Genomic DNA, 23,189 nt, shown 5'->3' on the forward strand with positions numbered 1-23,189 from the left:
AAAAGAAAAGAAAAGAAAAGAAAAGAAAAGAAAAGAAAAGAAAAGAAGAAAAGAAAAGAAAAAAAGAAAGAAAGAAAGAAAGAATAGCATATTCAAATTACTGGGCAGCAATGAAAAACACCACTAAGCTTGAACTGATCACCATTTAGGCAAAGAGTGTGATTAACCTGTAGACTCCTATTTTAATTTTTCAGCCATTAAACAGTTATAATTTTAGCAACTAATTTATAAGTGTGCATATAATACATTTACATATATGTGGGCTCTCTCTTCTTCCCTTCCTACAGTGAGAGAACCTGTTCAGACTATCATCCTAGAGGAAACAACCTTCCATTCCACACGATCTGTTCTCTTTTCCACAAGTGACCCAATTATTCACTCACTCAATAAATATTTACTGCACAACTACTGTGCCAGGCACACACCGTGCTGTACTGGAACTGCCAGGGTAGCCGGAAGCCTGGAGTTGAGTAGGAGCCAGTCAGATAAAGACTGTCATCCCAGCAGAGAAAATAATCTCCACAGAGGCCTGGAGGTACGAAAGAGCTCAGTACATTCAGGGAACTGAATGAAGGCCAAGGTGAGGAAAGTAGCATGGGACGAGTCTGAATAGAACACTCAGTTTAGAATACTTACTATGTATGTCAGCACCTTCCATAGATTAATTCACTTAACTTCTACCACGACTCTTTGTGAGGCAGTACTATTACTATCTATTTTACAGACCAAAAACTGAAGTTCAGAGCAATTAAATAATTTGCCCAAATCTTGTTAGTGGTAGAACAACATGTTCCAAGGAACAGAGAGACACGGCAAAAAAGAATATAAAGAATAAAAGAATAACTTAATGGAACCTGTTACCTTTTCTCCCCCTTGTAAGCATAAATTCAATACAAAGAAAAACACTGCATTCATGCAATGGTCAGTATATTCTGAGGTAATAGAAGGCAAAGAAATATCTGTTCCACTAAATACACAAATTTGTCACCTTCTACCATCTTATTTACAACTCCCTTTGCCTAGGACATGAATCATAGTAATATTCCACTTCTCATGATTACAAGTAAGGCATTGTGCAATATGAGGGAAAACAGTTTAACCATTAAAAAAAATCCAAGTTATTTGAAAATCATAAAAAATAAGAAGAGGCAAAATATCCATAATGGATAAAAAAAAAATACTGCCAATTCTTTCAGTTACCACAGCTAAATGTTTAAGTGATGAATATGTCAAGGAATTCAATTCAATTCAGATTGGTTTTTTAAAACTTTAACAAATGCTGTTTTGCCAGACATTGTACTAGGGGTTGGGAATATGAAGATGGATGAAATGTATAGTCCTTGCCCTCAGTGATCTCACAGTCTAACGGGGTCAGCCAGACATGGATACAGACAATTACTGTAAAAGTAGTAAGAGTAATGCTAATGGGAGGAGGGAAAAAGGATGCACAGACAACTTCTAAGACAGGTTACATCTGAAGTGTATTAAAAGATTCATATGAATTTGCAAGGTTGATCAATTTGAAAAAGGGATCATAAGCAGAGAGAACAGCATGTGCAAAGTTATAAAAGAACACATTATGTTCATTATGGCTGAGATATAGAATACATAACCTACATTTCCTGAGTAACTAGTAATGAGGTGGCCAACTGCTGTGGATAGACAGCCTAAGTAGTTTAGATTTTATCCTGGGTAATAGGGAACCACTGAAGGATTTTATTAAGGAATATGACACAACAGACTTGCTTTTTAGAGCGATTACTCGAACAGCAACCCGGAAGATGGATGAGATGGGAAAATCAATAAGGCTATTATTAGAGTGAAAGACCTATATAGGGTGGAATCAGCAGGGATCAAGAGGAGAAAATAATTTTAATGGATATAATATGAAGTCTTACCTGAAGGCAAAGAGATCTGAGAAGTGTCCCCTTGATTGTATCATCATCCCACCCAAGAATCCAGAACAGCGGCCTACTGCCTACCACGTCAAGTGAAAAAAAAGGTCTGCGTTTATATCGCAGACAAATCCCTCCATTTTCTTGCCCTTCTCATTCTAATTCTGATCCCCACCCTCAGCTCTGATACTTGACACATGTACAAAAGTTGTCTTTAAAGAGATATGCCAGCCCTCCAATTAGTTTCTTTATTAAAAAGACTCAAAGATTGGGGAAATTATTCACAATCAGAACTTACATCAGAATCACATGTGGAGTCTTTAAAATGGAAGAAACCCTCCTGAGTCTCTGCACTAGAGATTTTAATTCCGTAGAGTTCATACATCTCTAGTTTAAAAAAGCTTTGCAGGGGAGTCTCATACAACCCCCAGCTGAAAACAGGTTATGGAGATAAATTTTCAATGGTCAACTGTTCAGTTTGAGAAGACAGTAAACAAGCAGCTAAAGTTCAGGTTTGATTTCATCTCTTATTTCACAGTATTTTTAATGGAAGTCAAAGATGAACTACACTAAATAATATACCATGGGAAGAATATGAAACTTCGAAACTGCAGTTCAAATCTGAGTCCTTCAGCTAATAAACTCTGTAACCTTGAGCAAAGTACATAGCTCTCCTCTAAATCTTAATTTCTCAATTGATATAATGAAGAGGTTGTAATAGATAAATCTGGTTCCTGATCTTCAAAGTTAGTACTAATTTAAACTGGGTGGACACAGTAAACACTTTTGTGTTAAGAAAAATGACAGTATTTTAAAGCACTTTTTAAAAATGGAGCTCCTCTCCCACCGTTCACCCTCTTTTTGGTTTTATTTTCATCCAAGGTGATCATGTGGAACAGCATGGAGGTAAAAAAGAAAGTCAGAGACAGAGACACAGATGACTCTCAGAGCAACACTAAAAATTTCTTTTAAAACAAAGGCCAGGGGGCACCTGGGTGGCTCAGTTGGTTAAGCGTCCAACTTCAGGTCAGGTCATGATCTTGTGGTTCATGAGTTTGAGTCCCACATCAGGCTCTGTGCTGACAGCTTGGAGCCTGGAGCCTGCTTCAGATTCTGTGTCTCCCTCTCTCTCTGCCCCTACCCCGCTCACATTTTGTCTCTCTCTCTCTCTCAAAAATAAACATTAAAAAAATAAAACAAATAAAACAAAAGCCAGATGTGCTATTTGTCTGGAATCAAGGAACAGGTAGCAAGTAAGTACTATTTACCGTTACTGGTCTACGACAAGTGCTCAGACTGATCATGGGAATTCCATTAATGTGTTTATTTTTTCTTTAATAAACACTGTATTATTAGTTTATTCATAATTAGATTACATAGAAGCTTATGCATAAATACATTTCACACTAAAGAGATGCACCTTGTTAGGAGTTACCAATATTCTTCTAGAAAATGAATTATATTAACATTGTCAAATATAAATTAGCATCAGAAAATAAACTTCTGTAGAGAACAAAATTTGTAGAGAACTTCCAAAAACAGTGAAAAATAAAAACAAAATGTTTATTCATTTGAGAGAGAGATAGTGAGAGAGGGAGGGACAGAGAGGGACAGAGACAATCCCAAGCAGGCTCTGCACAGTCAGCCCAGAGTCCAACTTGGGGCTCGATCTCTTGGAGTGTGCAATCATAATCCAAGTCAAAATCAAGAGTTGGAGGCTTAACTGACTGAGCCACCCAGGCGCACCAAGAATACTTTTTAAATATCTGAATAAACATGATCAAATGAAAAACAAATTTGATCTACACAAAACACAAATCATATGACATCAAACTGTTGCAAAGATATTTCTTACAAACTGGGCACAATTATGATTGTTGATTATTAATAATTTTATTAATAGGTAATTATTAAGCTATTCCGGTAAGCTAATGATTCCTAATATCTACCAAGTATGCTACATTTTATATTACTAAAAAGGGAGTTTGCTACTTTGTCATCTCACTTTTTTTTTTTTTTTTCAACGTTTATTTATTTTTGGGACAGAGAGAGACAGAGCATGAACGGGGGAGGGGCAGAGAGAGAGGAAGACACAGAATCGGAACCAGGCTCCAGGCTCTGAGCCACCAGCCCAGAGCCTGACGCGGGGCTCGAACTCACGAGCCGCGAGATCGTGACCTGGCTGAAGTCGGACGCTTAACCGACTGCGCCACCCAGGCGCCCCCCACTTTTCAAGTTGAAAACCTTCTACTTCAAAAATCTATAGAAATCCCAAATGGACAGCTGTTATTAAACATTTAGTGTTTTTATCTAGCACTGACCTAGATACTCTCAAAAACAAAACACAGTAAGATTATACATGCTAATGGGGACCTTATGATTAGTTAGAAAAACAAAACATACATGGAACAAAAACATACATGGAAAACTGTCCATGGAATACGGACTAAGACACTGTCTATAGTTAAGGGCCTAGTAACCAATATAGAAAATAAGACAGTATAACATGCTATTTATGCAAAATAGGAGTTATACAAAGAGGCTCAAATATACCTGATGAGTTAATATCCAAAGTATATAAGGAACTCATAACTCACACAAACAAAACAAAAAAAAAAAACCCCAAACAATACAATTTAAAAATGAGAAGATCTGAATAGCCATTTTTCCAAAGACATACAGATGGCCAACATACCCATGAAAAGACACTCCATATCAGTCATCATCAGGGAAATGGCAAATCAAAACCACAAGATATCACTTCACATCTGTTAAAATGGCTATTATCAAGAAGATAAGAAATAACATGTATTGGCAAGGATGTGGAGAAAAGGGAACCCTGGAGCACTGTTGGGAATGTAAAATGATATAGCCACTGTGGAAAACAGTATGGAGGTTCCTCAAGAAATTAAAAACAGAAACACCATAAGACCCAGGAATTCCACTTCTGGGTATTTATCCAAAGAAAATGAGACATTAACCTGAAAAGATATCTGCACCCTCATGTTCACTGCAACATTATTTACAATAGCCGAGACATGGAAATAACCTAAGTGTTCACTGATGGTTAAATGGATAAAGAGGTGAGCGCGCGCGTGTGTGTGTGTGTGCGTGTGAATATACATACACACACATTATGGAATATTATTCAATGATAAAAAAAAAAAGAAGGAAATCTTGGTATTTGTGACAACATGAATGGACCTTGAAGGCATTATGCTAAGTGAAGTAAGTTAGAGAAAGATAAATGCCATATGATCTCACTTGTATGTGGACTCTAAAACACCCGAACTCATAGAAACAGAACAAATTGGTGGTTGCCAGAGGTTGGGGTGGGCAAAATGAGTGAAGATGGTCAAAAGGTACAAACTTCCATTTATAAAGTAAATCATGGGGATGTTAATATACATCATGGTGACTATAGTCAATAATACTGTACTATTGCTAAGACAGTAAAATTCACAAGTTCTCATCAGAAGAAAAAAATGTGTAACTATTGTGTGTAGTGATGAATGTTAACTAGACATATTGTGGTGATTGTTTCTCTCTCTCTTTCTATATATATATATATATATGTGTGTGTGTGTGTGTGTATATATATATATATATATATGGTGTATATGTGTGTGCGTGTATATACAGTATATGTATATATATACAGCATATATGTATATAGTATATAGATGTACATACATATACATATACACGTATTGAAGCATTGTTATATACCTATTATATAACATTTTATGTCAATAATATCTTAATTAAAAAAAAAACAGGCTCAAAGCACGTATCAATTAAAGCCTTGAAGGATATATAAGAAATAGAGAGAAATATTAATAATTAAATTGTAAACTACCCAACACTTTTGTAATATTTATTACTAAACCAACTTGTTTCTACTAATGTTCTTCAGCGGAAAAGAGTTTCCCCCTTATATATTAACCTCCATATCCAAAAACACCAAGCAATAACAGGCAACCAGTAAACATTTGCCCATCAATCAATAACCAGTTCATTTTTTTTATTTAAAAAAAATTTTTTTTTCAACGTTTTTATTTATTTTTGGGACAGAGAGAGACAGAGCATGAACAGGGGAGGGGCAGAGAGAGAGGGAGACACAGAATCGGAAACAGGCTCCAGGCTCCGAGCCATCAGCCCAGAGCCTGATGCGGGGCTCGAACTCACGGACCGCGAGATCGTGACCTGGCTGAAGTCGGATGCTTAACCGACTGCGCCACCCAGGCGCCCCAATAACCAGTTCATTTTAATGAAAGCACACTTAACATTTGCTACATGGATGGTTTACTATTTCAAAAACAGTAAAAAAGTGAAACAGGTACCTTTTCAAACAACTAGTAAAATGCTCCATTTTGCCCTCTGGATACAAATCTACACTCTGTAAATAGACTATACAACCAGTCCACAATCTGGCTCTGACTTGCTTTTTTTCGCCTCATCCCCTACCTCTGCACTGTCAGTCTTACAACCTGGCCACACCAAACTTCTGCCTGCTCTCTACATCCACAAGGCAGCGTCCTTTGCCCACTTCTCTGCTGCACACTCCTACTCTTCTTCCAAAACCAGTCACGACTTCTTGGAAAGCTTCCAGGGAGAATTAATCCTTGTCAGTGCCTCTCACAGCACTGTGTTCCTACTTCCATAAACAGGTGACATTTCAGGCACTGGTTCTCTCCAGAAATAAAGGTACCTAGATTAGGCAGAGGCTCTTTCATTTTCATAGTCCTACCAATACCTGTCACTGTATCTTGTACACAAGAACAAGATCTTTGTTGAATGCAAGAAAGAGTAAACAACATAATAAACATTCAAGCATTCTCTAATATAACCTGGAAATGTATATGTATGTGGGCACATGCAATCACAGTGAACTCATAAACCAAACAGACTGAATGGAGAGTATGGAGTTACAAACAGACACATATTTTTATCAAATGAAAAATAATAAATACATAAAAATGAACTCTTATTGGGGCACCTGGGTGGCTCAGTCAGTTGAGTGTCTGACTTTATAACTCAGGTCATGATCTTGGCATCAGAGAGTTCAAGACCCGTGTTGGGCTCTGTGCTGACAGCTCAGAGCCTGAAGCCTGCTTTGGATTCTGTCTCCCTCTCTCTCTGCCCCTCCCCCACTCATGCTCTGTTCTCTGTTTCTTAAAAATGAATAAACATTTAAAAAAATTTTTTTAAATGAACTCTTATTGAGTGTAAAATTATCTGACTTGGAAGTTTTTGTTACACGACTTTTCAGAATCAATTTATTACAAACCTAGATGTATTTTTGACTGGCAATAAGACTACCATGAAATCCAAGTAAGTCAAAAACTCAAAAAAACCCCCTCTAATTTAAAAAAAGAACTATTAGTAATTAAATATCCAAACATTTAAAAACTCTTGGAATTTGATTTTAGATCTCTACATTTTCTAAAAGAAGTGCTTTTTTCTTCCCCCAGTGTCTTGGTCTATCTTTTCTGCAAACCATTTTGCAAAATACTTTCTTCAAGCACTTCCTAATCAAATTACTTGTGGAAAGTTTAAAGAATATCATGCAACAAAGTTAAAATTTAGGAAGTTTTGTCATTATCAGCTACTATCAGAATGCTGAGTAGGGCACTTGTTCAAAACATTCAAATACAACATGACACAGATCTGATTACCTATATGAAGTCTCTGTTAAGTTCAAGGTAAGCTATGTACAAAAATTGGGAATCAATGAATTCAAAATCCTAAGATAAGTATTTCTTCATTTTCGTATTAATATTAATAGCCACAGAGCAGGTCTGCACAGTTCCAACGGATAAAACTTAATTCACTCCTATGCCAACAATGTGCCACATGGAATTACTGAAACCAGTTTCTACAACTCTCTTTGCTTCTCTGAACTGCAGAAGGACAGTCTCTTTTCACCTCCCAGCAATGCAATAACCATCCTTTAACTCATTGCTAAGCCTCCATGCTTGAAGTCTATGGCATGGGAAGTCTACGTTTTTTGAAGTCTACTTTGATACTTCCATAGTTAAACTACTTTGAATAGCACACAACAGTAACCTCCTTATCCTGAAGTCTAGATGAACACCTTTTCAGAGAAGTTTCTGAATTGTGTGCGACATAAAACTACCAACCACTTTCCTCTCAACTCTTAGAGGTAACCTCCACACAAAAATTAAAAAGCCAGAAAGTTAAGAGAAGCTTACCTTTTTTAGGTATTAAATGCTCTGAAACTAGTTAAAAAAACAAAGAAATGGATTAAAAGGGGGCTCTCTAAAGTATTTGATTAAACACCAGGTGGTAACATCAATTTCAAGTCTGAATTCCATGCTGGTGAAGGAAAGAAGAATTTCAATTCAGTAAAGATTCTGTTCCACCAGCTTTGCAAAATTTCACGGCTCATCTGCATTCTCTTAAAGCTTCTTCATTGATGGCACTTGTTTAGAAAGGACCAAGAGCCACGTTTAATATAGAAATTCTTTAATTCTGTCTGTTTAGGATAGATGTATGTGGCTACTTATTCTGGCATCAAAGTAATTAGCGTTAAAGATCAAAGGCTACTTGCATGAATCCAGAATACAAACTTGTTTGGATTCTATGTCATGGAACCACAGAAAGAATCCAGTAAGTCAACTTTCACTGAATTTATTTATGCCTGTCATTTCCTTTAGGGCAAATTCATTTTACAGGCTGCTGGCAAAATAAGAGATTCAAAATTGGGTGGTTTTTATTGATTAACTCTTGAAGGAGCAGCCATCGAGCTGCAGCTAATCCAACCCTGTTGCCAGTTCAAAAAAGAACTTAATTAGTTCAAGCCAAAGGCATTTATAAAATCAACTGGCAGGAAAGAGAGATTAACTGCTATTATGATGTTGTTCCTGAAGCCAGGAACTAGAAAATTCGGATGAATTATGATAATTAGAATACCTCAAAAGAAGACAAAAGCTACCAGCTTTTTGTTCTTTACTAACCTTGCAACAAAGTTTTATATTTTTTTAAATTTTCCACGTATCCTCTTGGGCTACAACTGTTTTATTGTTAATACGAAGGAAATGCTGTGGGTTTAGAGAATGGCTGCATGTGTTCACAGAATTACAATATCTCAAGGATGGCAGGAGATTCCAAAGGCCATCTAATGCAACTACCTATCTAAGGAAAGTGATCCTTTTACCACCATATCCCTGCTAAGTACCCAAAAGATGGAATATTTTCTACCTATTAAAGTAGCCCACTCCATCTTTCCATGACTCTCTTAGAAAGTTTGTACTCCGTGAACTAAAGTCTGTTTCACTATTACTTCTACCTTGTTGTATCCCTAAAAGTCATGAAAAACAAATCCAACTCTTCTTTCATAAGAAATCCTTTAAGTATCTAAAGAGAGTGATTCTTTCTCCAGCTATCTCCATTACTTCAAATGTTCCTAATAGAAAATGCTATTGATGGAAAAAAAAAAGAAAGAAAATGCTATTGAGACCTATGTCTATGTTAGGCAAGCAAAAAAAAAAAAAAAAAAAAAAAATTTTATATGCATACTTAAAATTACTTTAATTTTAAAAAAATAGCATTTAAAACTTAGAGTTATCTAAACGTACTATATACCAACTTAAAATTAGTAAGTTGATGCTCTAGCAGAGCAAAACCTTCCTTACAAATGTGTGTATGCTTACATTACAACTCAATAAATCCAGTCAGACATAAGACTGTTTTTACTACTATTTAAATAATTAATCGCCTCTAATTGCCCCTAATGTATGACAGTGAAATGCTCATATGAAAGGCTATGTGGTAACTAAAATTTGAAATAAATATTTAAAATACCTTTCTACAAAGTTTGGGGCTTTGTTTTGCAGTTTATGTGAAGAGCAGGATGCATTATCAATTCTTACATTATATAGATGATTACATTCCGTAACGTTGATAACTTTCAGCCAAAGTCAAACAAAAGAAAAAAAGTAAAACATTTTGAATCTTCCAACCAAAGTCCACAACTGAATTTTAAAGGTGTTTAGTCATCTGATTTCTGTAAGGTCCTGAGATGGACTGCATAATCTGCTTCAAGGTCTTCCCTGTCAATGTCAGAAGTTATTTATAACATTTCATACCTCCTTAGTTTATCTAGTAGTTCATTAAACCTTCAATTGAGTACTTGCCACAGACTGTTTTGAAAGGTTAACACCATCTAAATTATAAAATAAATCACGCTGACAAAATTATTAAACATTCACACACAATCACTTACCCAAGACTCATGGTATAAAACTGTTAGCAGATATATTGCATAATCGTAATTCTGTCTCTTCAAAGGGCACCTTTAAGAGAAAGAGAGGGAGGAAGCAAAAGTTTTGAAAACTCAGTACATACAATAATTTGCAAAATATACAAATACTAAACACAAAGGATAACTTATATGCAGGTATTCCCTATCTTTAGGGAATATCCTACCTTTAGGAAAATTCTGTTCTTAGAACAAAAATAGTCCGTGTTGGTGGTTACCTAAGGTTATTGAAATCTAGTGTTATTTTGATTTATTTTGTATGTATTTATTTTTATTTCTCTTTGCTTTCATCATTAATGGAGTTATTTGTATCTGGTAATAGTTTTACACTATTTTTACTATGATTGCGTCCAATCCAAGTGCCCTTCCTAACATCAGGGCTGAGTCTGCAGGACAGCGTGAGCACATCTACAGAGTTCATTTTAAAAACAGAGATAGACTGATGACAGATGCTAATCTAAATGTTCATCTCAATTTCTCCAGAGCCAACTTTTAAAAAAATGACCTACACTAACCGATGTCATATTGCTGATGTTATATTTAAATTGGAATTAATAACCTAACATTAGGTAAATCTTCTATGTAAGTGTGAGAGGGCAAGTTTAGCTCTTAGATTAATAAAATAATATAGAACGGAAAATCATTACTTCTAATTTTTTTTAAATATAAAACAAAACCATCCTATGACAAGTGACTTTAATGGTATTCTCTTATTGTATACTTAAGTTTAATAAACCTCTAAACAGTCGTTACCATAAAACATATAGACACACTGACACACTTGTTAACTTAGGGGAAAAAAATTACCAGGTACTTATGGAATTTCAAAGAGTAACATTTTAAAGGTATTTTCAAGTTGCATAACCCCAAAACTCAACGTTATTTTACGTTTTCCAAAGATAGTAAAAAAAGAGTATCACTGACATTGAAATCTATGCTTCTCCCATACAGTAACAATGTGGAACCAGGGCTCCCAAGGTCTGGCCAGCCCACACTGCTACTGTCACTTGTGCATGTCATGCTACTTCTTCCCACCACGAAGAAGCAGGATATAAAGCCTAACTGATATCGACACCTCAAAATGCTTTGAAACTGGAACAGGAAGTGAGAGAAGATATCTTTCCACTTGTTTTTCTCTAAAGGCAGGTCTTTAGATTTGGGCATACTGTAGAAACAGCCAAATATAAGACAGAAATTAAACAACCCTTTTGTGAAAACATACCAACAATCCTTCACCTCAGATGACCCTATGACCTAATTTATAAATTCATATGAGGTAAACTTAATACTGCCTTTATGAAAGGAATTCACTGAAATTCTGCTTATGTACAAGACTGCCTAGGCAAATTAAATTTCCATATTTAATAACTTAAATTTCGAACTGTAAGATCTGTGGCTTTGTAAAAACCCGTTTAAGCCTAAATTAGCAAATCATACTTTTGTTTTCTTCTAACATCTCCACTGAGTCTTATACACATGGCTATATTAAAATCAAGACTGAAAAATAACAACGATAATTCAACAAGGCAGTTAGGCAAGCCGCTCCATGTACCGAAAGAGAATGGCAAGAGCAGGCTAGGGAAGACATTACACACATGAATTAGACAACTTCTCTGACCTAATACATTAATACAAGTTGACATAAAAGGCTACCTTGATTTGCAGCGTCATTTCTTAAGAAAAGGACTGCTGGGGAACTGGAAGACAATAAACCCATCTGACCAATGTGCTGAACTCTTCTTTCTGTACCTGTCTGTCCTGATGGTAAGCACATCTGTGGTCTTGCAGTATCGCTCTCCCACAAGTTTAATAAGTTTCTTCTTTGCGTGATCATCTAAATTCAGACTGGAAAGTTTAACCTTAAGAATACAAGAAAAAGTTATTTGAAAAAAGTTGTTTCATATACTTTGTTTAATGGAAAAAAAAAAAAAACAGCAGCAAGATTATTTATATTAACATTAAAACAACCAAAAAGAAACATTCTCAACCCTGCACTCTTGTCTATACAGGTTAACAACTGCAGTATGAAGCATTATGCATTAAGAAGCCCGATCTTACTCATGGAAAAAAAGAGAGGGGGAGTAAGCTGGAGTTCTTTGAAAGTTCTGGGCATTAGCACCTTTCCTGAAAGAACCCAGTAACAAGACTCTTAAATAAATGAAATTACAGTTTATTATAGTTTGTGATTAGCACTAACGGTATTAAACTCCATTAGTGTTAGTTAAGCTGGAATATAGGAATAAAGGGATAAAACAAAAGGGCTTTAAGATATTTCTACCATGTAATTATGAGACCTGTATCACTGCAACTAGTTTAGGGTCATCTATCTTAAAAAGTACAGACATCTCATGAAGGCTGGAATACAGCATTCAAGAGGATCAAGACATTTGAAATAATCCAGCTCAACATTTCTCAAAATGTTAATACTAGTCCCAGAAGCTGCTAAGAATTATTTCTTTAAAAAGGCTATTTCTGTTTAATACATTTGGGAAATGCTGAGTTAAACTGGGTTCTTTATAGAAGGATTTCTTAGAGGAGGTAACACACTAATGAGCATTTTGAAATTTCAAGATGAAAACTTCTCATGTAATGATTCCCAAATTTATTTGACCTCTTATCTCATATCTCATATTCTGGTTTTCTTTTCTTTTCTTTTTTCCTTCATATTCTACTTTTCAAGGGAGGACAGTTCATGGAATCAGTCTTCCTCAAAACACCTTTTGGGAAATGCTGGACTAAATGAACACACTTTTTAATTTGCAGAGAATTATGATATGGGCTGAAGATATCTAAGATATGAATAGTCTTGACACAGGAAAATAGGTTAGACACTAGAATACCGTTAAATGAGGTAAAACAGACCGTTTTTCCATGGAGAGCATTAAGACTAAGAAAGAGCCATACTGTATGAAGAAGAAAAAGCTAAATAAGATTTTAAAATCACACCCACTTCTCTCTGGCTTCAATAACCCTGCACTTCCCTCAAGGCATCATAGCATAAGAGCTTATTTATTTTTCCATTTTTCCCACTAGGCGACAGCCTGGCACTTAAAAAGCATATAACGTGTATTTGCTGAAACAACACATAAATGAAAAAAAGAACACTTCGAATTTTTATTTGAACTACAGAAAATATAGAAAATAAATTTAAAAAACACACTTTTAAGGAACATATGCAGGAAAAACCCTGACTATTAAGTGTCAACCCAAGAGAATGGTTCTCTGGGCCTCTAGGCTGCTCAAATTACCACAGTTCCTGGGAAACAACCTGTATCAACAACCAAGTTATCAGCTTGATGGATAAAATAAGGAATTTTATGATAATCCTGACTGTTAACAATAAGACTTACTTATAAGAAAATCATAAAATGAATCTACATTATAATTGTGAAAATATTTGTACATACACATGCATACAGACACAGTACAAGAAATGAATGGTCTTTGCATTAGGATAGTGAGAATGGAATCATTTTTTCCTTTTAAAAATCCCTTCAATGTTATCATGTTTACTAATAAATTTTAAAATTTACCATTTAAAACATTTAAGTGTTCTAGCTTTTTACGTAAGAAGTAGTCAAAAACATGGCAACGCTGATTATTATAACTGCTTTAAAACGTATGTTCACATTAACATTTTAATGTTCAAAAATTATTTTAGAGTTTATGCCAGAAACTCATCAGGATTTCAGAAAGCTCTGTGGTACACTCGCGCCACCTGCTAGCACTTAAAGGGATTGCAAAACTGCAGTCTTTAACCTGGACTAATACTGTCCGACACTGCAGCTGAGTGGCACTGTCATTCTTTTCCAAAATTCAAAAGAATCCCTGGACTTTTCTTTTTCAAGTTGCTACATTTTAAACAATCAATACTGTACTATTAACATTATCCAAAAGCCATGCTGACATTTCAAATCATAGGAGATGATGGTTATATGTATTTTCAAATGCCCATATTTAAGAGCTACATAAATTGAGAAATATCTAATTGTGTAAAATACCTTCTCTGTTTACATATTTACAAATATAGTGCAGCTAAAGAACTCTGGTAATACACAGAGGACAAGAATTGGGTTTGATTTCTAGATTTGCTACTTACTTGCTAAGTGAACTTAAATCATTTGTTCTTACTATTTCTTCATTTACAAAACAGAAAGGACTCAGAAGAATTTTGCCAGGAAATAAATGAGAATAAATAGAAAAAAAAAAAAGCACTTTTAAAGTCAAGTCCTACACAAATATTAAGTTTTTTTAAAATTCTGAACTATTTTTATGACTATCAAGAAAAATGATACCATCTTTCTCTGAATTTAAAAATGTATCTCTATATAACACTTTGTAATATTTGATTACCTTCACAATATTGCTTTACATCATGCTGGAATGCACATGCTTTAGTCCCACTGTTTGACCTACTTTCACCCTAGACTACATGACACCATTCAGGACATCACCACTGAGTTTCAACAGTCAGTGGGTAGGCAGAAAAGAGTTCACAAGGGCAAACATTGAGTCAGGGGAAAGGAATACAAGGAAGTGACAAAGGTATCACATGGCAGCATAAAGACAAAAAGGAGACAAGAGGATGGTACCTGATATCACAAGTGGTATCCTGTGTATACTTCAAATAAAGCGATGAGATTATTTTTATGTAAAATATATTATGCAAACTTAGAACCAGTAGGGAATTGGATGTTTATTCTGGTACTGAAGACTAAGGCCCACAAAAGGTAAAGCAAAATGTAGGTTTCTTGACAGAGTTCAACAACAGTTGGCTGTTACTGTTATCATTATTAATAAAAAGAGGCAACATTTACTAAGTTATTAAAAATGTATCAGGTATTATTACTCCCTAGGTACTTTTTTAAAAATTTTATTTTTAGGTAATCTCTACATCCAATGTGGGGCTCGAACACACAACCCCAAGATCAAGAGTCACATGCTCTCCCATCTGGGCCAGCCTAGGTACTTTCTATTAACTAGCAGAATGATGCAGTCAAGCAGAATTTTAAGGTGTTTTTTTTTTCTCCCTTTTGTTTACATAGATTTTCTAAAATTTATACAGTAAACATGCTATTTTGCCCTTTGTGACTTTAAGTATTTTCAATCTAAATATATAAATATATTGCTCTACATCTAAGCTGTTCTATGGAATAAAAAAAGGCTGACAAGCTTCATGAATTTACTTTATAAAGATGGCACAATCCTGATACTAAAACCCAGCAAAGAAAGAAAATTACAAATCAAACACTGATGCATCCCTGAAAAATTTCTAGAAATTAGAGTTTGTCTATTTGTTACCTATAGTGTCAAATGGTTGCAGAGACTGTCAACATATTTTTGTAGTAAACTTGGAGTATTATGATTTAAAATACAGATTACAAGGAATATAAAACTAATTTTTTGAGGTCCTGGAAGGCATCTTAAAAAAGTGGGCAGTCATCCTCCAGAACAGATGATTCAAAAGTACATTAGTCAGGGCTCCCCAGAAAAATAGCTGATTCCAGGACAAGGATAGGGAATACATAAGATAAGCCGGGAGCATTTTGTGGTGCCAAAAAATAAAAAGTATTCAAGAAACAAATGATGGGGCATGGCAAAGTAACAGAGCAGCCAACTGGAAGAGCTACCAATGGCCAAAGCTGGAACAATCTGAGCATCAAAATATATAATGTATTATTGGATCATAACCCAAATGCTAAAATAAGTAATCCTGATATAAATAAATGACTGAATAAATAAATAAATGAATGAGAATGGACAAATCTCCTACATAGAAGAATTACAAACAACTTATGTGCTATTTCTCCCTCGAGGTGAAGCATAACTATCAATCCCAGAAGTGTGGGCTATGCATAGCGACTTCCATCTGAAGAGTACAGTATGGAAAGGAGGGAAAAAGAGTACTTTTATAGTGAAGAAAACTTGCAAACAGTACCTTAACCAGGTGATCAAGCCTTCATCATTAGTTAACATCATGTTGGGAGCCTCTACTCTTGCTATGATGTGATGTGAGTGGCACTTTACTTGTGAGGTTTTCCTCCCCCAAATACAAACCAGTCTAAGCTGAAGAAAAACACCAAACATATCTAAAGTGAAGGACATTCCACAAAATACATAACTGGTACTTCTCAAAACTCTCAAGGTCACCAAAACAAGGAAATTCTGAGAAACCACCACAGGAAAGAGGTGCCTGAGGAAATCTGAATAAAGTATGAACTTTAATTAATAATGTATCAGTATTGACTCACTAGTTGTAATAAATGTATCACAGTAATATAAGATGTTGTAACAGGAGAAATTTGGTGTGAAATACAGGGGAATTCTGTGAACTATTTTGAAACATTTTCATAAATCTAAAACTTTTCTAGTTCAAAACAAAACAAAACAAAACAAAACAAAACAAAACCATCAGCTAACGGCCCCATGAGAAAGAAATACCATGTGGATTAAGATTCTTTTACCAGAGGAAACTAATAGTGGTTTCAAATACTAACTTAGAAGTTACTACAGCAAGACACTGGAACTGCGATGGTAGGTGGAATGCTCCTGATGAGTAAGAGCAGGGATTTAACATTTCTCCAACATGAGATTAGGACAAAGGATCCTAAATAAAATCTAACAAAGCAAATCTACAGTAAAGTAATAGAATGGTGTACTAAGCAATAATCAGGGTTCAGAAATGCTTCAGTAATTGAAAACCTAACAATTACCACGATTCAAAGGAGATCATTCCAAAAATGCGATAGGAACAGGACACACCATTAACAAAATAGAGGCTATTATCTCAAACAGAATTACAATTTATACTTAGAGGCTAAACACCAGAAGCACACCCATTAAAGTATAGAACAGGATACGGGACTACATAAACATTATTTTAAAAATTTTATTGAATGAAAAACACAAAAAGAAAAAACAAGCTATAGATATTTAGAAAGGGGAATTAAAACCACTATTGTTTATCATTTATTTCCTGAGAAATCTCTGAAAGAGTGAACTAAAAATTCATAGCATTCAGAATCTGGTCTCTTATTATATATCAATGACCACTAACAGGTATTAGGGCACCTTGGAGACACAGAGGCTGATTCCAGGTCTGGGATAAGGAAAACATAAAGTGAACCTGGGCCATCTTGCGCCAGAATGCAAAGAAATTTTCTAATGCTAATAGGACTGTAACAAAAAGACACAGGAACGAATTTAAAAGAATTCCCACCAAAGTTAGGCTATACTTTGAACATCAAAAAGAACAATGATTTTACTTGATCAAAAGTTACTGAATGTACCCACCTACAGATTCCCTGTTCAAGGGAACAGCAAAACAACAACAATAAAAAAAAAACTTCACAATGGGGATGGCTTGCTGGCTCAGTCAGTAGAGCATGTGACTCTTGACCTCGGGGTTGTGAGTTCAAGTCTCACATTGGGTATAAAGATTACTAAAAAAAGAAAAAAGCCAAAACAAACAAACAAAAAAAAAAAACCCAAAAATTTTGCAACGGAATGATCAGGTTGCTAGCCTTTAAAACAAGTGGTCAGTCTCAGCATACTGAGAATGAGGCAACCAGACTTTACATGCCTGCTCATGTAACACAGTATAAAATACATAACACCATCTATCAATTACTGTTAAAAATACTTCACTGTAATCAGTTCCTTAAATCTAACTTCCAGTTCATAAGAAATACAGAAGATAAAGAAATAAGGTAAATGACATCAGGACACATTCAGACAAATTCAGAAAGTAGGAAAGGAAACACTATATGACAAAATATCTGTCTTTTAATTTTTTAAATAGTTGCCTTTAACTTTTTTTTTTGTTTATTTTTTGAGAAAGTACAAGCAGGGGAGGGGCAGAAAGCAGGGGACAAAGGATCTGAAGCAGGTTTTGTGCTGACAACAGCGATGTGGGGCTTGAACCCACAAACTGCAAGATCATGACCGGAGCCAAAGTGGATGCTCAACTGACTGAGCCAACCAGGTGCCTCCAAAATATCTGTCTTTTTAATAAGTCATTGTCATGAGAGGGCAGGTAGGGACAGGAGTAGTGAGGTCCTAGGCTGTTCTAGATTTAAAAAGATTTAAGTGACATTATAAACAATCAAACAAGAAAAAGACAAATTACTCAATTAAAAAACGGGCAAAGGATTTGAACAGACATTTCTTCAAAAAGATATACTAACGGTCAATGTGTACATGAAAAGATACTCCACATCATTAGTCATTAGGAAAATGTAAACCCAAACCACAATGAGCTACTGCTTCCTGCCCATTAGAAAGATCACCAATAGCAATCATGGATGAGGATGTGGAGAAACTGGAACCCTCAAACACTGCTGGTGAAACTGTAACATTGTGCAGCCACTTTGGAAAACAGCTTGGCAGTTCCTCAAAATGTTAAACATGTAATTACCATATGACCTAGCAATTCATTCCTAGGTACATGCCCAAGAGAACTGAAAACACAAGTCCATACAAAAACATGTACATGAACATTCACAGCAGCATTATTCATAATGGCAAAAAAATGGAAACCCAAATGTTTACCAACTAATGGATGGGTAAATAAAATAGGTTATTGTCTGTAAAATATTTGGCTATAAAAGTGAATGAAGAACTGATACATGCTACAACAGATGAACACTGAAAAAATTATACTGAGGAAAAGAATACATGTTGTATGATTCATTCATATGAAATGTCAAAAATAGGCAAATCCAGACACAAAACACAGATTAGTAGTTCACAGGGGCTTGGGGATGGTTAAGAGAAGGAAGAAAGGGGAGTGACCGATAATGAATACGGAGTTTCTTTTTATGGTGATAAAAATTTCTGGAGTGAGGCAGTGGTGATGGCTGTATAACTCTGTGAAAATACTAAAAACCACTGAATTGTACATTTAAGAGGATGAATTTTATAGTATGTGAATTATATCTCAATAAAGCTGGTACTAAAAAGAAAAAATAAGTATACAAGTAATCAATACAACATCAAAATGGTCAAATGACCAAAAAAAAAAAGCAATTTGCAAAGTAATAAATTCTCACTCTCATTAGAATTCAAATACATACAAATTTTAAAAATGAGGGGCGCCTGGGTGGCGCAGTCGGTTAAGCGTCCGACTTCAGCCAGGTCACGATCTCGCGGTCCGTGAGTTCGAGCCCCGCGTCAGGCTCTGGGCTGATGGCTCAGAGCCTGGAGCCTGTTTCCGATTCTGTGTCTCCCTCTCTCTCTGCCCCTCCCCCGTTCATGCTCTGTCTCTCTCTGTCCCAAAAATAAATAAAAATGTTGAAAAAAAAAATTTAAAAATGAGATATATATATTTACTATTAAATGGCTAGGTAATAATAATATCTAGGTTGGTGAAGGCCCAGGAAAATAGGCTTTCTCACAGACTGCTTTTTTTTTGTGTTTTGTGTGTGTGTGTGTGTGTGTGTGTGTGTGTGTGTGTGTTTACATTTCCTGCAGGGATTTTACAATGTATAATTAAAAAAAAATTTTTACTATATATATATATATATATATATATATATATATATATATCAAAAAACTTCAAAGGATCTACATCCTTTGACCTGACAGTTCTCCTTTAAGGAAGTTATCCCAGGAACATAGTTAGGAATATACACAAATACTAATCTCTAAGGATAGTCATTACATTGTTCTAATAAAGAATATTGTGAGAAAGTCTAAATATCCCATAATATGGATAACTTAAATATGGTAGATCTACGTTATTGAATAATTCGTTTGTACCTCCCACTTCAGTTTCAGGAAAAGGACTATGTCTGAATTGATCAACATTGTACCCCCAGCCTCAAACACTTTCTTGGCACAAAACAGATCTTGATTTACATGTTATTCTATGCAGCCATTAAAAATAAAGACAAGGGTGCCTGGGTGGCTCAGTCTGTTAAGCATCACACACTCAGCTCAGATCATGAGCTGTGAGTTCAAGCCCCGTGTTGGGCCCTGTGCTGACAGCTCAGAGCCTGGAGCCGGCTTCAGATTCTGTGTCTGCATCTCTCGCTCTCTCTCTGCCTTTCCCTGATGCATGCTTTCTTTCAAAAATAAACATTAAAAAAAATTTTTTTTTAAGTGATACGTTTTATGGTGACAGATGGGAACTATACTTATCATAGTGAGTATTTTGTAATGTATATAACTGTCATTAGGCTGTATACCTAAAACTAATACAATAATGTAATGTCAAATATACTCCAATAAAAAAAATTAAAAAATGTTTAAAAACTCTGGAAAAATTTTAATCCATATTGCTAAATAAAAAAGAACAGAGGGGTGCCTGGGTGGTTCAGTTGGTTAAGCATCTGACTTCAGCTCAGGTCATGATCTCACGGTTCGTGAGTTTGAGCTCCAGGTTGGGCTCTGGGCTGACAGCTGCTCAGAGCCTGGAGCATGCTTCAGATTCTGTGTCTCCCTTTCTCTTTGACCCTTCCCCACTCATGCTCTGTCTTTCTCTCAAAAATAAATAAACATTAAAAAAAAAAAAAACAGATAACTAATCAAAGTAATATCATCCTATTAACACACATAAAGGTTGACTGTATATATACTAAAATGAATTCCAATAGTTAATGGTGGTTATCTGTAAGTGGTAGAATTATAGGCAATTTTATAACACTATAAAACACTTGTATATTTTCCAAATCTTCTATGATAAATATGTACCAGTTTTACAATCACACATACAAAATGCTACTTTGCAATGATGTATTATAATAATTCTTATTTTTAAAAAAATATTTCTTACCCTTAAAGTTACTACTCGTGCTTTGGGGTTTCTAATAGATGGTCCTGCCGAAACATAATCAGCTGTGTCAATTTCAATGGGAAAATGCTTCTCACATTTCTCATCACTGTCTAGTGCAGCTGGCCATTCAGTGCAGAAATCTGAGAATTAAAAAAATTATCTCAAGTAAAGTTTTGCAAGTAACTTCTCATTACAATGTATGCTACCAGACAAAATCAAATTATTGAGGGAGAGGACTCTCTGGTTACATAGAATGAAAGAACAGATTGTCTTCTGCACTTTATAAACACATCATCATTCCTCATCCCTTTTCTTCTTAGACGAACCCTAATTAGGGAATGTAATCAAAGGAATGATTTAGATAGTTCAGGTCTGGTAGGGAGCAGTAAGTTTGGTTAAAAAAGAACTATGACTTTATGTAAGTTTATTATAGCTTTGCCAATGCCTCCTATGGGACAGTTTAATTCCTCCTCACTAACTAAAAGCAAAGGGTTCATAGTGCTCAGAGCGTTATTGTTTTTGAGTGATTAGTAATTAGTAGTTACTAGTTAGTAATGACTAGTTAGTAATTCATTCCCAAATGAAAGTTACTAAGGGTCAACTGAAGGCAACTGAAAGAAGCTCTAAAAAGCTCTTAGAAGAAACTGAGATATGGTCTATATTCTTTCAGAAACTGAGTTGAATAGGGCCTCAAACTGAAACAGGTACAAATGCCTAAGACATTCTTAGATAGATCCTTAATGGTAATTCATGCTTCTTCTATGTGCCTTCTGTGCCAGGGGCTAAATGGAAAGAGGAAGAGACCTGTCCTCATATTCAGGCAAGATGGCTAGCCTAGAGGAGAGGTGGGACTGGCTCTAGAACGGGGCTACAAAATAAAGTTCCAAGCACTGTGAACAAGAACACCACACCATCTATCTCCATGGAACAGAGGCATACACTCAGGCCTCAAATGTAGGGATGGGGACTTAAAAGGAAAAGAGCTCACAGCCCCCTGCAGCTATCCGTATCAAGGGACTCTGTAAGTAGGTAGCTGATTTCATTTTGCCCTATTCCTATAGTTAGTGTGGTAGAGGGCTCTCAGCTTGAGATGAAAACTTCAGACACCATCAGGTTCCCTTCAATGGAAATTTCACTCTTTTTTTTTTTTAAGTTTATTTATTCTAAGTGACAGAGTATGTAAGGGGGGAAGGGTAGAGAGAGGGAGAGAGAATCCCAAGCAGGCTCTGTGCTGCCAAGCACTGAGCCCAACACGGGGCTCAATCCCACAAACTGTGAGATCATGAGCTGAGCCAAAATCAAGAGTCAGATGCTTAACCAACTGAGCCACCCAGGGGCCCCAACCAACCTCATTCTAAGAATATCTCGAAGTAATCAGTTTCTGAGGTCAAACACATTAGACCTCATGGTCTGTGCTTTCTCTAAAAAGCACAACTGTAGGAAAGGCTGGTCACAATCACAGGGACACATGGGAACTCTTCCATATGATGATTTAAGGGACAGTAAAAAGTACTTTGTCAATAACATTTCCCAGAGCTAACAATTTTCTTATAGCAGGTACTATATTTAGCTCCCATTTAGGCTTTAATATCAGTCAGCAAAATGTCACTGTGGGTTACAGAGACTCTCCAAGCTCTGCAACTAAATATATGTTAGCAAATTAAGTATAGCTCACACCATTCCCTAAACACCCTACTTAAGAGAGCAATACTGAGACACTTTGAGGGGAAAGAAGTATCTCTGCAATTAAAAGCATTCTGACATTTAAATAACAAGAAAAGAGCATGATTACTGAAGTTAAATTTCATTCCCATCATGGACTCATTCCAACATTCTGCACTGTAAGATGCAACACTGCCAAGCACTTTATAAGAGACTAGTTTGGAGAATTTTATGAGTTCTTGGGTTTGTACTGAGTCCTTTATTTTTTATAACTTTGAATAAGACATTTCAATAACCAGATGATAATTACAACTTTTAAATTACCGGATTATATGTCTAAAAAACATAGCCAACTGGAAAGTACATAATAGACCCCTATTCATCTGATAGGTAGAGCAATAGACTAGACTTCGGAAGACCTTGGTTTTTACTTAGCTTCTGCCACTGATTATTAAAAGTTTTGGTAAATTACCTAAGTTTCCTCTGCTTCAGATTTTCCACTTGCAAGTTAGATATAAAATCTGAACTGACCTACTTTGAAAGAAAATTGAGAAGAAATACTTAAAAAGCCTTT

General features: G+C 35.5%; 1 protein-coding gene across 4 annotated transcripts in view; it reads right to left on the bottom strand.

Moving 5' to 3' along the window:
• Positions 1 to 23,189, bottom strand: part of MRPS35 (mitochondrial ribosomal protein S35) — a 47,329-nt gene that overhangs the window by 9,917 nt on the left and 14,223 nt on the right. For 3 of the 4 annotated variants that reach the window (XM_040488574.1, XM_040488577.1, XM_040488578.1), the window contains 3 exons: positions 20,954 to 21,093; positions 11,929 to 12,038; positions 10,144 to 10,213 (listed from right to left, as the gene is read on the bottom strand). In XM_040488574.1, coding sequence (XP_040344508.1) covers positions 10,144 to 10,213; positions 11,929 to 12,038; positions 20,954 to 21,093 — 320 coding nt within the window. Of the gene's footprint in view, positions 1 to 1,898; positions 1,979 to 10,143; positions 10,214 to 11,928; positions 12,039 to 20,953; positions 21,094 to 23,189 lie in introns of all 4 variants that reach the window. The other variant, XM_040488576.1, reaches the window with a different exon arrangement.

The sequence above is a fragment of the Herpailurus yagouaroundi genome, unplaced genomic scaffold, assembly GCF_014898765.1.
Source record: "Herpailurus yagouaroundi ecotype Mexico unplaced genomic scaffold, PumYag 166, whole genome shotgun sequence".
Taxonomy (NCBI): domain Eukaryota; kingdom Metazoa; phylum Chordata; class Mammalia; order Carnivora; family Felidae; genus Herpailurus; species Herpailurus yagouaroundi.